General features: G+C 48.6%; 1 protein-coding gene across 7 annotated transcripts in view; it reads left to right on the forward strand.

Annotated features, from left to right (window-relative positions):
- The window catches only part of MYLK (myosin light chain kinase), a 281,903-nt gene that overhangs the window by 154,371 nt on the left and 106,914 nt on the right, over positions 1-20,618 (forward strand). For all 7 annotated transcript variants that reach the window (XM_086402745.1, XM_086402723.1, XM_086402766.1 and 4 more), the window contains 7 exons: positions 441-606; positions 1,521-1,686; positions 3,725-3,743; positions 4,405-4,940; positions 5,457-5,663; positions 11,203-11,337; positions 14,406-14,558. In XM_086402745.1, coding sequence (XP_086258871.1) covers positions 441-606; positions 1,521-1,686; positions 3,725-3,743; positions 4,405-4,940; positions 5,457-5,663; positions 11,203-11,337; positions 14,406-14,558 — 1,382 coding nt within the window. The remainder of the gene's footprint in view (positions 1-440; positions 607-1,520; positions 1,687-3,724; positions 3,744-4,404; positions 4,941-5,456; positions 5,664-11,202; positions 11,338-14,405; positions 14,559-20,618) is intronic.

A 20,618-nucleotide genomic window follows, 5' to 3' on the forward strand; every position in this document is an offset into this window, starting at 1 on the left:
GACTTCCCAGGTGACTCAGTGGTAAAGAATCCACCTGCCAATGCAGAAGTTGCAAGAGACATGGGTTCAACCCCTGGGTCAGGAAGATTCCCTGTAGTAGGAAATAGCAAACCACTCCAGTATTCTTGCCTGGAAAATCCCATGGACAGAGGAGCCTGGCAGGCTACAGTCTATGGGGTCACAAAGAGTTGAGCATGACTGAGTAACTGAGCGGAAGGAGGAGCACAAATTCAAGGGGCTAGTAAATGAAGACTAGCCGCATGCTCAGGAGGTAGAGGAAATAGGTTTTGGTGCCACAGATATTTTCCAGGAATGTATTTGAGGCACAGAATTGGGAAGGTTTCCCTTTGCTGGTTTCTGAGCCCATCTTAAGTGACTTGGGTGGGAATAGACAGAAAAGGATCTGCATTGCCGTGGATTTCCTGCTGATCTTTTCCCAGGGACAGATTTGCACCCCCTGCCATGGAGACCCGTCCTAGCATCTGGGGAGAATGTCCACCAAAATTTGCTACCAAGCTGGGCCGAGCAGTGGTCAGAGAAGGACAGATGGGGCGGTTCTCCTGCAAGATCACTGGCCGGCCCCAGCCACAGGTCACCTGGCTCAAGGTAGGGTTCTGTCTGCCCTGACTCTGGGTGAGATCCCTGGGCTAGCGGGACTCTGTCTTCCCAATCAGTCCCTGCCACTTCAACTGTAGACGGCCCTCGAGTTTCTCCTGGCTTTGGTAGCCACGCCTGTTCTTGCCCCTGTGCACGTACTCTCCCTGTCACTCAGCCCACAATGTCCTGTAATCCACATGCTCACAGAACAGCATAAAACTTCTGAGTCAAGACAGACCTGACCATGTCAAGAGAGTGGACTTTGAAGTCTGGGGCTGATTTCAAGCCATAGCTCCCTGATTCACAGAGCATGTGATGCTGGGAAGACATTGGTCTTTTAGAACCCGGGTTTCCTTATCTGTGAGGCAGAGATAATGCCACCAACCTCAAAATACTGTTGGGAGGCTCCACGTGGGCGTGCCTTATAAATCACTGGGGCTAGACACTGTGAAGACAGAGGTGGGAAGCAGGGGAGAAGGGGATGAGTGGGTGTAAACAGGGCAGCGAGGAGGTCAAAGCCAGGGAGAGTAGGTTTTTCACGGGTGGAACTCCTGGAAAAAAATGAGTGATGGGTGCCTTTTCCCTGTGTCCTGATTCTCCTGTTCTGACCCTGGAACATCATTAAAAGGAAGAGGGAGGCAAAGGAGAACTAAAGCGAGGAATGTAGAATTTTCCACCTCAAACTTGGACTCCTTTCAAACAGGTTCCACGCACCTTCTCTCAGCTGGACAGAACACCACAGTGCATCCATAGAGCAGAGTCAGGGCCCTTGGGTGGCCCTCAGGCTGCTGTCTGAGATGACAGAGTGCAGAGAAGTGGGCCCTGCTGCCTGCCTGGTGTCTGTCCCATGCGGATTGGCAGCAGACAGGACAGAGCTGAAAGGTGAGCAGTTTTTCTGACCAAGCTGCCTGTGCCGTCCACAGGGAGATGTTCCCCTGCAGCCCAGTGCTCGTGTGTCTATGTCCGAGAAGAATGGGATGCAAGTCCTGGAAATCCACGATGTCACCCGAGATGACGTGGGAGTATACACGTGCATGGTGGTGAACGGGTCAGGGAAGGCCTCCATGTCTGCTGAGCTTTCCATCCAAGGTACAGTCCAAGCTCTCCATCCAAGGGCTGTGGGAGGGCTATTGCAGAGCTGTCCCTTCCGGGGTCCCTAAAGGACCTAGAAGGAGCTGCTTGTTCATTACACATCTGTGTGTTACATGTGTCACACTTATGTACTCAGGTATCCATCCCCAGGTCAGCATCTTGAATCAGAAGAATGGGTGGGCGAGTAGCACAGATGCAGCGAAGGAGGAAGATACTTCACCCGTGTCTGCACATCTGGGTTCAGTTTTTCCTTCTTGCTCAGACTCCTTTTTTATTTACATTTCTAATTGCCTTTTGGAAGAGTGCACATTGCTAGTGTCTTCCCATCACCTCGTATTTACCCAGCCTAAAATTTATCTCAGCGTCCTTCAGATCAGGTGCTCCCTCAACTTAACTCTTCCCTTCTCACAGGACTGAGCATTTCAGACCAGCTTTGGCCCCTGTCTCTTCCTTGCTACAGTCATCAGCCCCAATTAGCTCTTCTCTTGAAATCTCTCTGTGTATGATTCCCCATTCCATTCCCCTTGGTTCTGCCAAGTCCAGCCTGGGGAAACTGGGATGTGTGGACAGAGAGGACGACTGAGGTCACTCCATTTGAGTGGGAACCTTAAGTGGGTTGGTATTTATGGATCAGGGAGTAAGACAACCCTCACTTTCTATTCTTCCTTTCTTACCCTTATCTCTTGTATGACTTTCCTCTTCTCCATCTCCTTCCTTCCTCAGAAAGTATCCCTCCTTGCTCTCTTCATGTTTTTGGCCCAAGTATTTTTACTACCCACAGAAACAAATTTATTTTACATTGCAACCCAGGATGTGTGTGTGTGTGTGTGTGTGTGTGTGTGTATGCCTAGTTGCTCAGTCATGTCCAACTCTTTGTGACCCCATGGACTGTAACCTGCCAGGCTCCTCTGTCCTTGGGCATTCTCCAGGCAAGAATACTGGAGTGGGTTGCCATGGCCTCCTCCAGGGGATCTTCCCAACCCAGGAATCTAACCCAAGTTTCCCACATTGCAGACGGATTCTTTATCATCTGAGCCACCAGGGAAGCGATATATAAAAACATATACATATACAAATACATATATACATATATTACTAAAACCAGTTTCATGAAACAATCCTGAGTATTATATACAATACGTGCTGGCATTTTCTCTTCTCTTCTACTTCATTAAGGGGAAAAAACCCTTTTTCTGACCATAGGCTTTGGCTTCACAACTCACTACGGTCTCAGGATCCTACCGTTTTAGTCTCCCTCCTCTACTCTCCCCAGCACTGAATTAAAGAACTGATCCCTTCTGATGCAATTAATGCCAGAATGGTGTGTTTCCTGGGATGTGTTTGAAAATACTCCCAGAAAAAGTCCCTCAAAAACAAAACAGAGAGATATAGATAAGATTGGCAAAATGTTGCTATTTGCCTCACCGGGGTGTTGGCTTTCAGTGTTTGCCATATTCTTCTCAGTACTATTGTACATTTTGCAATTTTCCATAAAACATTTTTTAAAAATAATGTGGTAGAAAAATATATCTAGTAATAGTACGTTTTTTTCTTTGAAGAACTGAATAAAATTACACTTTTTCTGTACGTTTTAAAATGAAGCAGGTATTTGTCAAAAATTATTACCTTAAGGGGTTCTTTAGAGGGCCACATGCAAGTGGAACCATGTGGGTTTGAAGTTTTGGGTAGGTGTTTATTTTTGTTTGTCTCTCCAGTGGTTTTTGTTTCCTTCTTTGGGCTAGAGAACAGGAAGCTACTGTGCCCAGGGTGGGGCAGCAGAGGCTGTACATAGCAAAGGCCCAGGGCAGCGCTGGTAACTTAAGAGTGTCTGCAGGGCTCAGAGGAGTTTATCAGATTAACCCAGAAGTTCAGGACCAGGGGAGCTGAAAGGAGAGGGGGCGGAGGGCCACAGAGGAAGGTGAGCGCTTAGGAAGCCAAACTCTGTCATAAGTGAGAGATTCTTGTTTTATCACTTCCTGCTCCTGGTGTATACAACATTCCACTAACCGTCTTTCTACCTTCTCTCTTTTTCCAGGTTTGGACAATTCCAATAGGTATGTGTAGGCTTTGTGACTGTCATCGGTCCATCTCGAAATGCCCTGTTATAGAAAAGAGGGATTGTAATCAAGAAATGCCCTAAATTTCTGAGTCATCATATAGTGGGGAGAACCGCCTGTTTGAGGGGCGTTGTTTTATTTGGAATGTTTCATTTTCTATTGTAATTTGCTGCCTAGGTTCTGGGCCAGGCTTGCCATCAGTATTGAGACTCTTGAAGGCCCTGCTCAGTATCTTTACTAGTTAGCCATCATTAGGAAGGGCACTGCTCTGCAAGCATGCCCTCCATGTTCAAGGCCAGAATCCACCTGCTTGTTTTCTGGCTGGAAACTGAGCCAACTGCAGAGAAAGACTTTCGCTCTTCAGTTCAATTCAGCTCAGTCGCTCAGTCGTGTCCGACTCTTTGCGACCCCATGAATTGCAGCAGGCCAGGCCTCCCTGTCCATCACCAACTCCCGGAGTTCACTCAAACTCATGTCCATCGAGTCAGTGATGCCATCCAGCCATCTCATCCTCTGTCGTCTCCTTTTCCTTTCTCTCTTACTCTGTCCTAATTAGTGGGCTTTCATAATTCCTGGAGCCCGTGCTTGTGATGAGTAACTAGATGATTGTTCTCTTCTTCTTCTTCTGCCCCACCATCCATCCCTCACCACCAAACAGGTCACTCATGAGAGGAACAAAGGTGGCCGGTACGGACATCAGGAAGGAAGTGACCAATGGAGTCACTCAGGGGTCCAAACCGGATGGCCTGGATGCTGCTGCCGAGAGTAAGAACCACCCCAGCACCCAGCGAGGCGGCTCCCCGACCTGGGCCACAGGGAGCCAGCCTCAACCCCCCAGGGAATCTGAGCTGGAACCACTGGGGAACTCCCCCAGAAAGGGCCAGCGGGCCCCCGTCCTGCAAAAGACCTCCAGCACCATCACCCTGCAGGCAGCAAAAGTCCAGCTGGAGCCCAGAGCGCCAGTCCCAGGCACGCCCTGTCCTTCCAGAGAAGAGATGGAGGGGCCAGCTGCGTCCCCTCCAGACACCCTCTCCACCAGGCGGTCAGGCCTGGGAAGCCGGGACACCATGGGCAAGGTTGCTACCAGGAAGGTCCCCATGGAGAGCCAGAGGGACACCACGTTTCCCAAATTTGAGAACAAGCCCCAGAGCCAGGAGGTCAGTGAAGATGAGCCAGTCGAGTTCAGATGCGAGGGTGAGTAGAGCGGCCTGAGGTCTCTGGTATGCATATGGTAGCCCCTCGGGCGGGGGGGCCACTCCCTTCCTTCAGCTCAGTGGTCGGAGCCTCCTGTATCCACCATCACCTTGGACTAGAGTCCCCCACCCCGGCGAAGCACTTGATAGGGGTCTCCCCTCAGGAGATGCTCCCTGCAGTGGCCCATTGTTCATGGTTGAAGAGAGCACTGACCCCGAACCCTGATTTTTAGCCCCCACCATGGGAAACCTGTCACCACCATGGCCACCAGGAACAAACCCCAGGGTCCCCTTCTGCAGGCTCTGGCTGGTCTGGAGGCCTGGTGTGTCACTTGGCACTCTCCTCCCAAAGGGCCCCAGCCTCTGTCTTGGGGAGGAGGGGGAGGGTAAGCGAGTAGATCCCAGCCAGAGGGCAGTGGCATACCAGCTGAGCCCGCCCTCAGGCTCAGTCCCTTCATCACCCACTCCACCCCACAAGCACTCTTGGGGGCCTCACGTCCTTCACCTGGCCATGTAGTTTCAGGGATCCCAAAACCTGAAGTGACCTGGTTCCTGGACGGTGTCCCCGTGAGGAGTCAGGAGGGCAGCATCGAGGTTTACGAAGCTGGGGGGACCCATTACCTCTGCCTGTGGAGAGCCCGGGCCCGGGACAGCGGGAGCTACAGTTGCACAGCCACCAATGTCCGAGGCCAGGTGTCCTGTCGCTGGACCCTCCTGGTGAAAAGTGAGTACATCCCTCAGGGTCCCCTGGCTTCTCTGTGGGAGGACCTTCATGGGGTGCTTCACACATGGCAGTGATGTCATCTCCTGCAGTCCCCTGCCCAGGGGGTACCACCCAAGAGAAACCATTCCTGCCTACTGGCTAAGGTCAAAGGCATTGCTCCAAGGGAGTGATTCTTGATGGGAATTCACAGCAGATCACCTCAGAATAGACAGGCCCAGCCCAGCTGTGAGCTACCTTTTTCTAGTTCCTCAGGTGCCTGTCTGAGGGCGCACTTTGAGCCAGACAGACACACTTAGAGTGACATGAGGTGATGTGGGTGCCCCTCTCTTCTGCTCATTGTAGTATCTGTTTATAAAAGTAGTGCATGTGCAGTGTGAGGAATTTAAACAATGTGCAATCGTATCGCTCGGAAATAAGCGTTTTTTTAATTTTTAAAAATAAATTTGGCATTATGCTGTTTGTAAACTGGTTGCTATTCTAATTTGTTAATGTTCCATAGGCATTTTTCAGTATTCTTTCTATACTTATTATGTCGTTTGAAAACACGCTTTGTAATGACTATATATTTCCTAAAATGATGTCTAGCCATGGCCTTATTGTTGTTTCCATTTAGATTGCTTTGACTGTTTCCAGTTTTTTCCTACTGTAACAAAACTGTTTTCAATAGTCTTCAGTTCAGTTCAGTTGCTCAGTCGTGTCTGACTCTTTGCGACCCCATGGACTGCAGCATGCCAGGCCATGCTGTCCATCACCAACTCCCGGAGTTCACCCAAACTCATGTCCATCGAGTCGGTGATGCCATCCAGCCATCTCATCCTCTATCGTCCCCTTGTCCTCCCGCCCCCAATCCCTCCCAGCATCAGGGTCTTTTCCAATGAGTCAACTCTTCACATGAGGTGGCCAAAGTATTGGAGTTTCAGCTTCAGCATCAGTCCTTCCAATGAACACCCAGGACTGATCTCCTTCAGGATGGACTGGTTGGATATCCTTGCAGTCCAAGGGACTCTCAAGAGTCTTCTCCAACACCACAGTTCAAAAGCATCAATTCTTCAGTGCTCAGCTTTCTTTATAGTCCAACTCTCACATCCATACATGACCACTGGAAAAACCATAGCCTTGACTAGATGGACCTTTGTTGGCAAAGTAATGTCTCTGCTTTTTAATATGCTATCTAGGTTGGTCATAACTTTCCTTCCAAGGAGTAAGTGTCTTTTAATTTCATGGCTGCAATCACAATCTGCAGTGATTTTGGAGCCCAAAAAAATAAAGTCTGACACTGTTTCCACTGTTTCCCCATCTATGTCCCATGAAGTGATGGGACTAGATGCCATGATCTTAGTTTTCTGAATATTGAGTTTTAAGCCAACTTTTTCACTCTCTACTTTCACTTTCATCAAGAGGCTTTTTAGTTCCTCTTCACTTTCTGCCATAAGGGTGGTGTTATCTGCATATCTGAGGTTATTGATATTTCTCCCAGCAATCTTGATTCCAGCTTGTGCTTCTTCCAGCCCAGCGTTTCTCATGATGTACTCTGCATATAAGTTAAATAAGCAGGGTGACAATATATAGCCTTGACGTACTTCTTTTCCTATTTGGAACCAGTCTGTTGTTCCATGTCCAGTTCTAACTGTTGCTTCCTGACCTGCATACAGGTTTCTCAAGAGGCAGGTCAGGTGGTCTGGTATTCCCATCTCTTTCAGAATTTTCCACAGTTTATTGTGATCCACACAGTCAAAGGCTTTGGCATAATCAATAAAGCAGAAATAGATGTTGCACCCACCTATCTCTCTGTGAGATTTCCCCCTACTTTAAATGCTATTTAGGGACCCTAGAGCCAATGTCCTACTGTTGAGGAAATTAGTAAACCGCAAGGGTAGAGCCAGCACATTTCAGGCTGTTGGAAAACTTATGAGACAAATAACCTTCACTTACTTTTTCAGCAAGTAAGTTGCAAACAAAAAGGAAAGAAGGGACAGCCTGTAAGAAACTTAACTGAAAAGACACAGGAGACACCAATAATCACAACACCTGGACTTTGCATGGATCCTGATTGAGATACCTTAAAAAATTTTTTATAAGAAAATCAGGAAAATTTGAGCATTGATAAGATATTCAATATAAAGGAATTAGTGCTATTTTTAAGATGTGATGATGGAATCTGTGGTTTTTTTTTTCAAAGTCTGCATACATTAGATATATAAGTTGAGTTACTTACTAGTGAAATGATAGAATTTCTGATCATATCAGAATCCATGTGTGTTGAGACTTGGTGTAGGGTATGAATGAAGTGAGACTGGCCATTATGAAAGTTGAAAAACAAGTATATGATGATTCACTAGACAACTTTTGTATGTTTCTGTCTACTGTTGTGTGTGTTTGAAATTTGTTATAATAAATGTTTCAAAAAAAAAGAACCTAGTTCATTCACACAGTAGGATGCCGTGCAGCCAGTGGAACAAATGGGCCTGACCTGTAGACTCTGGTGGTGAGACCTGTCCAAGTGGGGATGAGCCAAGCACAGAGAGGATCGTGTGTATCATATGCTGCTTGCGGTAAAGGGGGGAAAATCTATGTACACAAAGCAAACTGATGCTTGTATGTACATAAACATTTCTGGGGAGGCCCCCAATTTCCTTTAGGAAGAGAAAGTAGGGGTCTGTAGGAAAGGGTGAGAGATAGTCTTGTTTTTCACTGTGTACTATTGACTTGCTTCTTAATTGGGAATTTTACTACATTTGTGAATTCCTTTGCAAGGAATATTGCCCATTCATTTGGAGGTGGAAGTGCCTGTAGGCAGAGGTCCCAGGTCAGGAAACCTGACCTTCATCTTTCGGGGCTATGTGTTAGGGTGGGGGACTCACTTGGCATCATGGCCACCAAAGGTTAAAAAAACAACAGGCTTTGGTTGGAGCATTAGCTATTATTATTAAATGGAAACTATGCATTGAGCCTGTACCTACACAAATTGGGAGTGGAAGACAATGTTGATTTTAAGCCATCACAGAGCTGAGGGAGAGGGTAGAAACTGGGCATGCCACAAAGCTTGCTGTTCTTACCAAGATTCAGCTGCATGATCGTTTTAGAATGGAAGTTCCTCAGAATGCTGCAAGTGTTTGGTTAATTTCCAGAGTTCTGAGAAAGCTGATGTTGAGTACTTTGCCAGGGCTCTTGCTCCTTGTCTGGTGGAGAACTTAATGGGAGTCCTAAGTCCTCCATCCCAGAAGTCTGGCTTGCCTGCCTTTCTGCTTGGCTGTTCTGAAGTCTCCAGAAGGCTTCACCAAGATGCAGGCATCTAACACCTCTTTCTCTTTCTTCCTATCACTGCAGAAAAGCTGCCTGCTTCCCTTACCAAGACTTCTTCCATCCTTCCCAGGCCCACAAGAAATCAGGTCTAATAATGATTGACCTTCCCACCATTTCTTCAGTCTCTCCCCCTCTCCTTATCTAGAGACCCCTTTCTCCTCCCTACAGGCATGATCTGGTCTCACCTCATCTAAAAAGGAAAAGAAAATCTTCCCTCTGCCTCACTGCCCCTTACGTTCCCAAGTTTTCTACTTCTTTTACCCCAAAACTTGCTGCTAGTCCAGTCTCTCTGTGCCCAGCTTCCATCTGATGATAAGAGCTAACACCGCCCTGAAAGCCTGTGGAATGAGTCAGGCTTTATGCTCAAGACTTTACTTGCATGACTTCATTTGGTAATCTCAACAATCTTAAGAGATAATCACAGTTACACCCATATTCCAAATGAGAATACTGAGCTGTAGTGAGGTTAAGCGACTTGCTCAAGGTCCCATGCCTTGTAAAAAAAAAAAAAATGCATATTTCTAAACCATATTGGTCTGACACAAAAGCCCATGTTGTCTGCAGTGCCTGCTAAGGGGATTTCTCTAATGAGGGAAGTCGAGGCCTCCTGGGAGCAAAGGGGCGGAGGTGGTGTCTACCCTCACTTGCCTAGGTAAGCTGGCATCTCTTCACCCTGTACCTGTCCATTCAGATGCGCCACATTCTGACTGTAGCTGTGTTCCCACTGCCTGCTTTCCTTTTAGGGTCCCCCTGGGCTAGAGGAGGAGGTGTGGATGTAGAGTCAGAGAATTGGGTGTGAAGCCTTGCTTCACCACTGGGCTTGACTGTGGGAAATTATTAACTTCATCTGTAAAACGAGCTAAAGATAGCAGTCTCGTGGCATTGTCACTGTCACCTCTGGAAAAGTACCTAGTAAGCCCTCGAATATTAGTTTTTGCCCTAAAACCTTTGTACTCTCAATATAATAGAGTTTTCCCCTCATCACTGTATTGAATAGCTTCTCTGAAGAGTACCACTGGGCTATCGTCTCATCACAAAATCCAGTTGCCTTAAATCAGCCACCTGGACTCTTCTGCAGCATGTTCTGGTTGTTGTAGAAAAGGTTTTCTATCCCCATTGCTCTTAATTATGGCCCCCAAGCAAAACGTTCTCCAACTCACCTATGTAGAAGTCTTCTGTAGAGTTCAGCTCAGTGGTTCTCAATGAAAATGTGGGGGATTGAGGCCCCCAGTGCTTCTGAACTACTGGTCTAGATTAGAAAACTAGAACTCACATAAGTCCTTGTCACTTGATCCTGTCTTGGACTTGAAAAAAAAATAACTATAATAATTTAAAATTGAAATGTCCTCACCAGTGGGCATGTGGTCTTTCCAAGTAAAAAGATATTCACAAGAGTGTTCAGGGTCTTTTTGTTACATACAATATTTTAGTGTTCATCCTTGTATCTTTTGAGTAAACCATAACAGAATACTTCTAATGTATAAATACATTTTGGGGGATTTTTTTCTGTTTTTTTTTAATACTTTTAAAATATGTGGACCATTTCTAAAAGTTTTTATTGAGTTTGTTACAGTATTGCTTCTGTTTTATGTTTTGGGTGTTTGGTCACAAGGCATGTGGGGTCTTAGCTCTCCAAACAGGGATCAAGCCCACACCTTCTGCATTGGAAGGCAAAGTCTTAACCACTGGACTGCCAGGGATGTCCCTATAAATTGTTTTTTGAGTCAGTTTAGGTGATTTATGTTTTCCTTAAAAAAATCTATTTTATCCATGTTTTCAATCTAATGAAACATTTCAGCCAAGGATTTTTAAAATTAAAAAAAAAAAAGTGTGCAGGGTCTGATGGGACACTTCAACAACAATATAAGACAGGAGAAAGTAGAATAAGACCAAGATAAGGGGATGAAGGAGCTCGGTGGATGCTCCAGGACAGTGAAAGTCCAGACAAGACAGGAGGGACCCGCGTCCTGGAGAAGAGGCTGGCCCGGTCCTGAGTACTTCCAGACATGGAGTGTCTTGTGATGATGAAAAAGACCCTGCAGTCACCCTGCTTCAGGCTCCAAGTCTCCACATGGTGGTACTGCCTGCTTCCCTGTGTGATGATGGGTGAGGCAAAGCCAGGCCACTGAGAAAGCAAGCCCTGGGTGCCCAGAGCAGTGAGGTGGCTGGCTGTGGTCAATCCGCAGCCTGGGCTGGTGGTCATCTGAGACGGCCTGTCTGTCCTTTGCCCTCACAGAGCCAGCCGTGATGGAGGTGGCCCCATCATTCTCCAGTGCCCTGAAGGACTGCACCGTCGTTGAGGGTCAGGACTTTGTGCTGCGATGTTCAGTGCAGGGGACCCCATTGCCTCGAATCACTTGGCTGCTCAATGGTGAGACCCCCTGCTCCAGCCCCCCGAGCCTTTGGCCTTGCCTGAATTCCTGCTTAGCTTCCCCATATATCACTCTGAATTATTTATGCATGAGAAAGAAGCATGGAGTATAGAGCGAGCATGGGACCTGGGAGTCTGCCAATGCCTGGCTGGGGACACCGGGCAAGTTTTACCCCTCTCTGAGCCTTGAGCTCCTCATCTACAAGAATGAGGCCACCTACCTTTCAGGGTGCTGATTGTGAAAGTCAAATTAGATTCCTTATATACAACAGTTGATGAGATGCCTGGCACATAGGTGCACAAGCAATTTAGCTTCTTTTCATACAGCCAGGCTCACAAGTAGGCTCTCAGTAAATATTTGTTGAGTCAATAAGTGAACAAAAAACCCCACAAATTAATGAACCACACTAGCAGTTGCTCATAGGATCTTGCCTTTTATTTAGTGGCAGGTGATTTAGGGGTTCATAGACCAGTAATCCTTTTTAACAATATAGTCCTATGGAAACATAGGACTTTCTCAACTTTCTTTTTGCCAAGTAAAGTCCTTTGGACAAAAAAATAATTATTACATATTATTACCCTTCTCTCTCTCTCTCTCTCTTTTTGTTTTAAAGAAAAAAGCCTTTAAATTCCAGAAGTGTATATGGGAGAACTCTATCACTAGAACTGAAATAGTCCATAAAATTGATGAAGTTGAATTGCTCTGCTTTTGGGGGACCTTAGGGGAGGCTGAAAGGGCGCCTGCCCTTGTCCTCCTCTGTATTGAGTGGTTGGGTGACCCTGGATGCCCCACTTTACTGCCCTGGGCATCAACCTCTTTATTGGTGTGGAGATGGATTGGAACAGAGGTTTAGGGTCTCTACCAGCTCTCGCAGCTGATGGAATGAACGCTTTAAGGGGTCGGCAGCCCATCACCCGTGCACCAAATAGTCCCCGGGCATCTCTGCACTGTTGCCATGTTGTCATGAACCTGCCTCGTCAGTATGGTTTGCTCAGGCTTTGCTAGAAATGATCTTTAGTCAGCGTAGGAAGTGGCCTTGGTGTCTCCCTATCTGTGGACTTCTTGGGCAGAGAGGTGAGAATGGGGGTCTCCTCCTCCACCCCTTACTACTGACAGAGCTCCTGTTGGATCCCACGACTGTCGGCACAGAGGTGGCCTCCTTGCAGCTGGAACACAGCATGGATGTTAAAGGCTAGGAACAGATCTGAACAAGAGCGTTTCCCTCCCGCTTGGCTCAGGGTCCAGGCCAGGCGTCAAGAAACGTTGTCTATAAAGGGCCAGATGGTAAATGTGTCCAGCTTTGCACGCCACACAGTCTCTGTCACAACTACTCAATTCTGCTGTCATGGCACAAAACACAGCCAGAGACCATATGTAAATGAACGCAATAAAACTTATTTATAGACACAAATGTGAATTCATATAATTTTCACACACGTCATGAAATATCCCTCCCTTGATTTTTTCCCAACATTTAAAATATGTAAAAACTATCCTTTACTTTCAGACTGTACAAAAACAGGCTTCAAGTGGGATGTGGCCTAGGAGTAGGAGTTTGTTGACCTCTGATTTACGCTTCTCCAGACTGAAAGACAACCCAACTTCTTCCTCTTGAATCGTGGTATTTTCACACTGATCCCACTAGAGGGCGATCATGCACAAGTCGGGGACCCTTGGCCGCCAACTCTGGTTTTACCAGTGTTGGAGCTGTGTCACCCAATTCTGAGTGCCCTGAGCCAACAACTCCTTTCTGGGGCCACCGTTGCACCCCATGCTTGAGGAGTCAAAATGAGCTATGCTCCAGTAAAAGGGGAGCTCTCAAACAGCTTGCCAGTACAGATTTCGACAGCAGAGGCATTTTGCTGGCAGTTGGGGAATATACTGGCATTCTCAAGAAACAAGAGCTTTTAGGGACACACACACGCACACACACAGAGCAGTGTTCAGTCCTGACAGTAGCAGGATCCTGGCCCCTTGGGTCTCCCAGCCCCCAGCCCCACCTCTGTGAAGTGCATCGGGCCAGCGGAATCTCTTCCCTCTGGCCCTGTGGCTGGCTTGGCAGTCTCTGTCTTGGAGATATGAGTGTTGCTATGAGCAGAAGAAAACATTGCATCGTGCAGAGAAGACCTCCTTCTGCCCTTTCTCCCTCTCCCGCTGCCCACCCCTGTTTTACGAAGTGCAAACCAGGACCCTGGGGCTGACGGGAAGGATCTGATAGCTGCTTCCTATATGGTGAATGGACACATTCCTGCTCTAAGGCCAGGACCTTCAGTAATGAAATTTTCTTTTTTCCTGGAAATGAAAACTCACATCCCGAGATAATAAAATCCTGGGAACGTATAACATTAAGGAAACCACTGAATTTCATGGCACACACTTCTGTCTCCATGTAGGACTTTATGGGACCTGAATAAAGGGCCTCTCATGCAAGGGACTCTTGGACGAAGGGGCCAGAGTTGTTTTTTTAATCCCCTGTCTTTATCTTTTCTGTGAATCCTAAAATGCAACTCATTGCAGCATTAGGTTGAGGGCGAAGAATCGCTTCCGATAAATATCTGCAGTGGGAAATAGGCTCATTGTTTCTGGAAACATCTAAAAAGAGCTGGGAGCCTCATGTGCAGTCTGGGTGAGGTCCATTCTGCCTGAGGCTGGGCTGTGGGCCAGGTGACCCTGTGAGATTCTTTCCAGGCTCAGAATAATGTGAAGTCTAGGATGTGTATCTGGGGACTATTTATTTAAACAGAATGCACAGAACTCTGTCCCTTTCCTGCTTGTATTCTAAATGCCTCTAGAATCTCTCCTCCAAGTCCTACCAGCCCCAGTCTTGTTCCTCCACCCTCACAATCACCCCTTCTCCTTCACCTCCCTGGCTCCTGCCTCTTTCTCTCCCCCTTGAGCCTCTGTCCAGCTGGCTGGGGGTGGTCCTAACACATCATGAACCCTCAGTGGGCCTGAGCAAGTGTGGGGAACCCCAGCGTCATGACAGCAGCCACCCTGCTGAGGACAGGACTCCCACCCCTCTGCCAGCTGCTCCCTGGCCTGAGCCCTCCTGTGCTTCTCTCCCCAGGACAGCCCATCCAGTATGCCCACTCCACCTGCGAGGCTGGCGTGGCCGAGCTCCACATCCAGGACACCCTCCCAGAGGATGATGGCACCTACACCTGTCTGGCTGAGAACACCGTGGGGCAGGTGTCCTGCAGCGCCCGCGTCACTGTCCAGGGTAGGAGCCTCTGGGCAGCCCTCTGTGTTGGCAGAAACACCTTTCCTGCCAACACATCTGCTTTGGAGAAAGGGCACCGCACCTGAAGGCAGGCAGGTGGAGGCAATGGCCTCCAGGAGCTCACAGTGTCCAGGGTCTGCCACCGGAGACGGATGTGCAAGCCCAGTCCTCCACCCCCACCCCACTGTGGCTGAGGGAAGATGCAGGGGAAACAGGCAAAGACACCCTTGGTTCTAGAGGCTTCCAGTCTGATAGGCAGAAAACCACACCCACTGAGAGAGGACGAGCTCCTGTAGGACTCAAGCTCTCACAAACGACCCCTCATGCACTGGGGGATGCGGGGACACCAGGTAACAGGTGCCGGTACTGAGGCTTCCAGAGAGCCCATTTGTCCCCTGCTTCCTTCTGCCCTCCCTCCCTGCCACCCAGGCTTGCTCTTGCACCTCAGCAGCCTGGTGTCCAGCAATCTGATTAGCATGGTCATCATGCATTGATCAGTGCCAAATGTTTAGTCCCAGAAGTCCCGGGGGGGGAGCCACAGACTCAAGACAGCTATCTGGGCTGTGGCATTGGTGGGCATGGTGACAGAGCTGGAGAAGGTCTTCTTGGGCAGGGTGTTCAGGTAAGCCTGATTCCCCACCCTCAGCTGGGCCCGGGCCCCCAGGTCCCACAGTGACTGGGGACTGAGTGCTTAGACCGGGTGTGGCGTGCCCTGCTTTGCCAGCAGCTCAGTAGGAGACACGCCATCTGGCTCTGTTCCCCCAGGCTCAGCCTCTTGGGGAGAGTCTTCTTGTATCTGAGCAGCAGCCTTCCAGGGGGCCTTAGAGGTGGTTTCGCTGAAAATGGGGAGGGAAAATCATATGTTGGTTACCTCACTAGATACTGTCACCTCACCTGTATTTTCTCGATTCTCAAAAACCCCAGAAGCCGGGTTGGAGGGGGCAGCGCTCTTCCTGTCTTTCACAGAAGGGCCTGGAGGTCTCAAGAAGTCAACGTCACTTGCCTCGTGAGCCACACTGGCCTTTGGAACCCAGATCTCCAAGCCCCTGCTCACTCCCTGTCCTTTTCCAGAGGGCAAGTCCCCTGGCCCCAGACTGGGGATGACCCTCACCCCAGGGGCTAGGCAGTGTCACCCCCGAGGGGTAAAGGAATGGCACTGACAGCCTGTCTGCCTAGGACGGAGACACGCTCTCCAGCCTCTCTGATTTCTCTGTGATTCCTCCCGAGTGCCTGACATGGAGTCACCACCTGGGGACTGGCTCTGCCTCTTCCCAGGAGGCCCTCGCATCCCTGCCTGACTGTGGCCCCAGGAGCTTGTCAGCCTCATTCTAGTTTACAGTCCATCTGTTCTTTCCTCACGGATCTCACTCATGGCTGATTGAGGGGTCTGGGGAAATCTTGGATCCAGGCCAGAGTTGCTGCTCCCACCTTCCCCCACCCCTGGGCTCTCCTTGGAGGTCCAAGAGGCCTACCCCAAAGTGGTAGTGGTGGAGAGGGTCAGAGAGGTGCATGATGCTTGTGTGGTCTGAGCCCCGCTGGCTGGCTTCAGCCAAGGGCCCTGCTGATCCAGAGCCTGTCCTGGGCTGCCTGTGTTTAGATTGGATTAGAGGGACCCCACTGAGCTAACAGTCCCAGTGGAGGTGGGGGTCCCCAGAAGAGGGGCAAGAAGACTCTGGGGCCATCCTCCTCGCCCCCTAGGTCTGTGGGAGGAGTGGGACCTGGATGGTTGCCCATCCGAGCATGTTTCAAAGCAGAAACAGAGAGGTCCTGTCAAGGACTCTGCCAGAGCTGTTTGGATCTGCTCTGAAAACAGCCCTGTGTGAGCAGGACATCCCTCTAGCCCCCCCGCCCAGTGTGGGGTTTGACTGGCCTGTGAAGGCCAAACAGAGGCTCAACTACCATAAATGGTGAAGGAGGCTGTAAGACGTGGCCACGCTCCGGCCGCAGCGCTGGGCTGTCTGCACAGGATCGGGGAGGCTGAGCCTGGCACAGTGACACCCCTGGCTCCATGCCCAGGGCACCCGGGGGGCTCTGGTCCACGTCCCACACTGGCCTCAGCCATGGAGTTTTTCTTACTTTATTGGCAGCTTGTTTGGCTGCAGTCTCTGTGGTGGCTCAGAGGGTGGGAGATGACCGTAGTGGAGGCATTTGTCCCATGCAGTGCCGACCACTGTCCCGGCCTCTCCCTCAGCTGCCCAGACCTGGCCTTTCTGTCCCCTCTGTGTGGCCACAGGCCACAGCTGGAGTGTGGACCAGGCTCCCTGGCTGTAAGTCCTGCCACTAGGCTGCTGCGTCCTGCGCTAGTGACGTGGGACGTGCTCAGGAGTCCCAGCCTTTAAGCAAGACGAACTCTTTCCAAATGGCAAGTCTAAGGAGCGGTGTTACCAAAGGATCAACTCTGCTGCACTGGGTGGTTGTTTTTCTGTCTGTCTGGTTGGTTTTGGTAAAAGGAAAGGAGAGTCAGAATTAGAGAAAGCCAGTGTTAGTCCAGACACTAAAGCCATAGTCTGAGCACCCTGTTCAGGGAATTCTGGCCACAAGAGGGTGCCATTCATCAATACCTCTCCCTCCGCTGTTCTTGTTTCCAGGGAGGAGGGGTTCTAGGGCAACTTTTGCTGGAGGAGAGTTTAGCAGATCCAGCTAAAGGCCAGACGTGGTGCTTTTTCTCACCGCTTTAGCCTTTTGCCAAGGTTTTGGCAGCATCGAGAAGTTGCTCACTCAGCATTCTGATGGACCTTCTGCACCCTCTTTTCCCTGCTCTGTTCTCTCCTCTGTAACCCCCTCCTCCCCAAATCTGACTAACTTCTTCCCACAAATGTCACTTCTCTTAACTGCTGTACCTCTCTTATCACAGTACTTATTTACAAGCAAATTTTTCCTGAGCACCTCCTTGGTCCTAAACATTGTTCTGGGGAAGCTGCCATAAACAGAAAACAGGTCCTGTCTTCCTGCCTTTTACATTCTGATGGATGGTCCAGAGCTCGCTTAATCCAGTATTGACAAGTGCTATTAAGAAAATGGAAATAGAGAGGCGGTGGAAGGGATCCTTTCTTAGGTGCGTGCTAGAGGAGACCTCTTGGGAAAGGTGACATTTGAGGGGAGACCTCATGAACTGGAAAAAAGACTGCTCCAGGCAGGTGGTACAGCAAGTGCAAAGGCTCTGAGTTGGGAACAAGAGCAGCCTATTCAAGGGCCAGTGAGGCTGCAGCCAAGGGAGTGGGATAGGGGCAAGTGGTAGAGGTTAGGTTCACCAAGAGAGGCAGGAGTACATCATGCAAGTCTCTAGAAGGGCAATGAGGGGAGAAAGCGTTTTGTCCTAACATGAAATTTCCTCTAAATGCCTGTTCAACTGCCTTTTTTGCTAACCTGTTAGCTCCCTGCAGGCAGGGACCATGTCTCATTATTGCATGTAGCACATGTCCTACTGTGTGAACATGTGTTCAGTGAATGGATGAAGGAAAAATGGAGGTGGGTGAGTCTCTGTGGTAGTGCAGGGGGCATTCCCTCCACCTCCTCTCTTGCCTGGTGGCTCAGGGCTCAAGGAGGTGCTCAGCAAACCTACACGCTAGCTCTCAAACGTCCCCCCAACAAATATTCCTGCTTTCCTCCTCCCGTACTAGGAAACAGTCCCCAGTAGTTAACCAGGCCATGAAAATCTTCCCTCCTGACCCAGGATAGAGCCTAAAGGATGATTAATCTAAATTCCTGCAGAACCCAGGAAGATGAGAGGAGAGTAAATATTTCAGTGTGTATGCACTGGTCATTGGTGCGGGGGCTTCCTTAGACTAGAATCTTTTTAATTTCTCTCACCTTGGAGTATCTTTGTCAAGGCTAAAATTCTTAAGTGACTATAGATTTATTAACCTGCTAATGTGCCCATTTAGACAGAGTGTCTCAGCCTAATGGTTTGTTTATTTAAGTGAAGGCCTGCTGGGCTCTTAAAGCACCAAAGGACATAAAATGTAGATAAGTTAAATTTTTAAAAACCCTGATTTCTAAAATAAAAAATGAAATGTAATAACCATATTTACTAGAGTGTTTGTTTTGATAAAGAGCCTCTAATGAAAGTAATGGGCACCAGGGAATCAGCCATTCTCTGGACAGTGAAAGCATCAGTAAGAGCCCAGGTGGCTTTCAGATTAGTGACAAGCCCTCTGCGGGGCAGCTTGGAACACTCTGTGTGTGTGTGTGTGTGTGTGTTTAGTCGTGTCCAACTCTTTATGAATCTGTGGACTGTAGCCCACCAGGCTCCTCTGTCCTTGGAATTTTCCAGGCAAGAATACTGAAGTGGGTTGCCATTTCCTTCTCCAGGGGATCTTCCCAGCCCAGGGATCGAACCTGCATCTCTTGCATCTCCAGCACTGGCAAAGGGATTCTTTACCACTGCACCACCTGGAAAGCCCCTTGCTTTAAGCACTGACAGCCTCTTAAATGTACTAAAAAAGAAAGTTCTGGGGGCTGGTGGTAAAGAACCTGCATGCCAATGCAGGAGACATGATTTGATCCCTGGGCTGGGAAGATCCCACATGATATTGGACAGCTAAACTCATGCTGCACAGCCACTGAGCGTGTCACACCACAGCCTCCTTCTACAGTCACTGCAGGCCATCTGTAGCATTTTTTTACTTGGAGTCCTCGGTCAGGAATGCCATCCAGAATTACGGTTTTGTGTTCCTAATGGCAAAATGCGATCCGTGCTTTGACAGTGTGGTGGAGAGTGTGGTTTCCAGAAGTGCCTCCAGAGGACACATGGGCTGGTTTGGATGGTTTGCCTCTGCGTTTAGAGTTTGATTATAACTCCTAAGGCACTAAGAAGGCTGTGGTTGTAATATAGTCCCACTTCCCATCTGGCAACCCTATCATTACTGGTCAGAGATTCTTTGGGAGGGGGAGGGAGGTCATATATCGTTGTTTCCTTTCATTCTTTTCCTTTCTACTTCTTCACATTTGCTTCTTAGGGTCTAGAGAAATCAGTGGGGAGAAGGAAAACCAAAAGAGAGGGCACGGCTATGGAGGAAAGGCTTTCTTTTCATGCCCAACAAGTAGACCATTTGCTGACTCTCCAAGTTGGTTTATTTAGTTAGACAGACTTTTTTTGGGAGAGTGTTCACAGACATCCCTGGAGAGGGATTTGCACTGTATGTAAATGCCCTGCCAATGGGGAGCGGCTGGGCAAAGGTAACCCTGATGAGCCCTTGAGTCAACAGTCCTGGAGTTTAGGAAAAGGAGGAGGCCGGACTGAGACCCCTGGACGCTGCTGGATTTTGAGCACCATATCAAGGAAGGAGGGAGGGTTGCGCTTCCAGAGCTGTCTTTCACTGGTGATTCACTGAATGTCCATAGTGTAACAGGGTGAATAGTATAAAAGTGTGTGGAGTGAATTGGATTTACTGTTGGAAAGATATTTTGCATTTTTATGACTAAACAAAATATTTCAATTTCAAAACTTAAGGAAAATCTTTAGTAGCTCAGAGATGAAGGCAATAATTTTCCCTCTCCCTAACTGCATCTTCAGGAGGTCCATGTGTCTGCACACCTGAGAGGTGTGGGGGCAGGGGATGTAGGAAGTAGGGGAGGGCCCTTCCATGTCCATTTTTTTTTGGTGACAACCTGTGGATCCAGGGACGTGGTGTCAGAGCAAGGAAACTGCTGACAGACAGGGCCTGAGGCTCTGACGGCAGGACTTAGTGAAAACTGTGACAGGCAGTGCTCCCTCTTAGGGGGAGCCCTGGGAAGCTCTTTAGATGGTAGAGAATTCTGTCTGTTTCATATTGGTGTCATCATCTGTTTAAACACTTAAAGGTGACATCCTTAATTTTTTATTTTAATCTGACACAAGTTTTGAATGAGCTGGGAACCTTCTAAGGGCCATTTTCAAGGCAAACTACTCATGTACATTTAATGTGAATTCAGTCCATAAACATGGGGCACTTTAGAGAGTGGTAATTTAGCTGGTAAAAGTTGACAGGTGGAAAAAACTTCCAAGAGAAAGTGTCTAAGGAGAAACTCGGAAGTGTTTTTCTTGCTAAACCCTTGTAAAGTGAGGAAGGATTCAGAAGG

Source organism: Bos grunniens, chromosome 1 (genome assembly GCF_055505025.1).
Source record: "Bos grunniens cultivar Pamir isolate PY7600 chromosome 1, Bosgru_T2T1.0, whole genome shotgun sequence".
NCBI lineage: Eukaryota > Metazoa > Chordata > Mammalia > Artiodactyla > Bovidae > Bos > Bos grunniens.